At 54.4% G+C, this 1,907-nt stretch overlaps 1 protein-coding gene across 1 annotated transcript; it reads right to left on the bottom strand.

Moving 5' to 3' along the window:
* Nucleotides 1-1,026, bottom strand: LOC132003817 (keratin-associated protein 17-1). The gene has a single exon (XM_059379611.1). The coding sequence runs from the start codon at nucleotides 734-736 to the stop codon at nucleotides 407-409; it is 330 nt and encodes a 109-aa protein (XP_059235594.1). The 5' UTR covers nucleotides 737-1,026; the 3' UTR covers nucleotides 1-406.
* Between the last annotated feature and the right edge of the window lie 881 nt (nucleotides 1,027-1,907).

The following is a 1,907-nucleotide window of genomic DNA, read 5'->3' as shown; positions in this document are numbered from 1 at the left end:
CCAGCAAGCTCGAATTTATTAAGAAGTTAACAAAGAGAAATTTTTGCATTCAAAAGCAGCAGAAAGCTGAGGAGAAGGGTCAGTCCCAAAGCCACCTTGAGTAAGAGGATGCCTTCCAGTGACAAGACATTTAAGTCCATGAAAATAAAGCCATGGGGAGTCACCCTGCGAGCTTCGGGGATCACTTTGGATGGGACCCAGTTTCCATTTTCTCACCAGCTTATGGCTCTTACTCTCAGGACCTTGAAACACCAGGGCAGGCATTGGAGAACAAGCCCTCGTCTACAAATAACACGGAGGCAGGACGCTGTCTTGGGGGCCAGGAATGTCCTGGAGACAAGGAGTCTCTCCACCTGCCGCAGGTGGAGGCTTTGCTAGGGCAGCTCCGCGGAGGGGGCAGAGGGCTTCATTTCGTCTCGCAAACAGGCGTAGGCTGGCAGCAGACAGGACCACAGCACCCCGACGAGCCGCAGCAGCCGGACCCACAGCAGCCGCTCCCACAGCCCCCGCAGCCGGAGCCGCAGCCGGAGCCACAGCAGCCACTCCCGCAGCAGCCATTCCCGCAGCCTCCGCAGCCAGAGCCTCCGCAGCCAGAGCCCCCGCAGCCGCAGCAGGAACCACAGCAGCCGCAGCAGGAACCACAGCAGCCGCAGCAGGCGGGCTGGCAGCAGCACACTTCACAGCAGTCTTGGTCTTGAGGGCAGCAGGTGAAGCAGTCCCCTGGGCAGCACCCCATGGTCCCGACGGGTCAGGTGGCAGGTCAGGAGCGCGGCCGGAGTTCCCCACGTCTGACGGTGGCCGGTGGCCAGCAGCTTTTATAGCCCCTCACCCGAGGGTGTTGGCACGGGGGACAGGATGTTTCCTTTGTTATTATTTATGCCAGTTTCCATAAGAACGTTTCATTAGCTGCCTGTTTATTTTCCAGCTCTGAGTACCTCAACTCATAAAAAAGCCCCACTCGTCCCAACTGCTATTTGTCCAGAGGGTAAAAATACATCTTCGGAAAGACCTGTCATCACGGCCAAACGCCAGCCAGCCATCATTAGCCCAGGTTGGAGAGAGCCATGGACTCTGGCTCTGGAATGGGTGCTCCCCTTCCTCATCTCCTCTGGTGGCAAGTGGGCAGCCCAGCCCATGATCATCATGAATGATCATTCTGGAAAATCAGAATAGTAAAAGCTGGATGTCCTGTGCCTCCCGCAGCAGGCAGAGACTGCAATACAAGGTCTGGTCCCGTGGCTCCTCCCAGGCGGCAATAGCATCCTCGTGCTAGCCCATGTGAGCGAGGCAAACATTTGTGACTGTGTGTGGTATGTGGAGTGTGCCACACAATTGTTTGGGCTTGGTCGGTGAGCATCAGTCATGATTAATAACTGCCTTGTGAAAAGGAAAGAGACTCATCATAAAACTGCAAGAAGTGGGAGCCACGTTCTCCCTGGACCTCCTGGTGAACTGAACACTCACACTCCTCTCTAAGTGGGCGGGAAGAGCAGTGGTCAGAACCCTTTCTTTGATGGAAAGAGATGGAGGGGGGTGTCGGGGGGAATGAGGGGAAGGAAGGGGAAAGAAAAAAGGAAGAACGATCATTGACTATTCAAAGCAACACATGAAAATGGGAATGTTGTGTCCTTTTTTTTAAGAGCTCCAACTTTACAGACCATCTGGCACAATGAGGGACTAGGAGACAACCAGAGTACCATCCCAGGGGAAAAAAATACTTTTGGAAAGAGGCGAGAATCCACAGAGGATTCAGGTCCATGTGTAAATTCTGAGATGGGTCAAACTTCCTATCCCTCTGTCAGGTTTGGTCCCTTGTCATACCCTTGGAATGGTCATGGCAATCCTGGAGACGAAGGCTCGGGCTTTGGAAGGAAGCACCTGGAGAAGGGGGTGCAGTGGGAGGTGAG

The sequence above is a fragment of the Mustela nigripes genome, chromosome 16 (assembly GCF_022355385.1).
Source record: "Mustela nigripes isolate SB6536 chromosome 16, MUSNIG.SB6536, whole genome shotgun sequence".
Lineage (NCBI taxonomy): Eukaryota > Metazoa > Chordata > Mammalia > Carnivora > Mustelidae > Mustela > Mustela nigripes.
The sequence above is the reverse complement of the archived record's forward strand: the minus strand, read 5'-3'. Positions and strand labels throughout refer to the sequence as shown.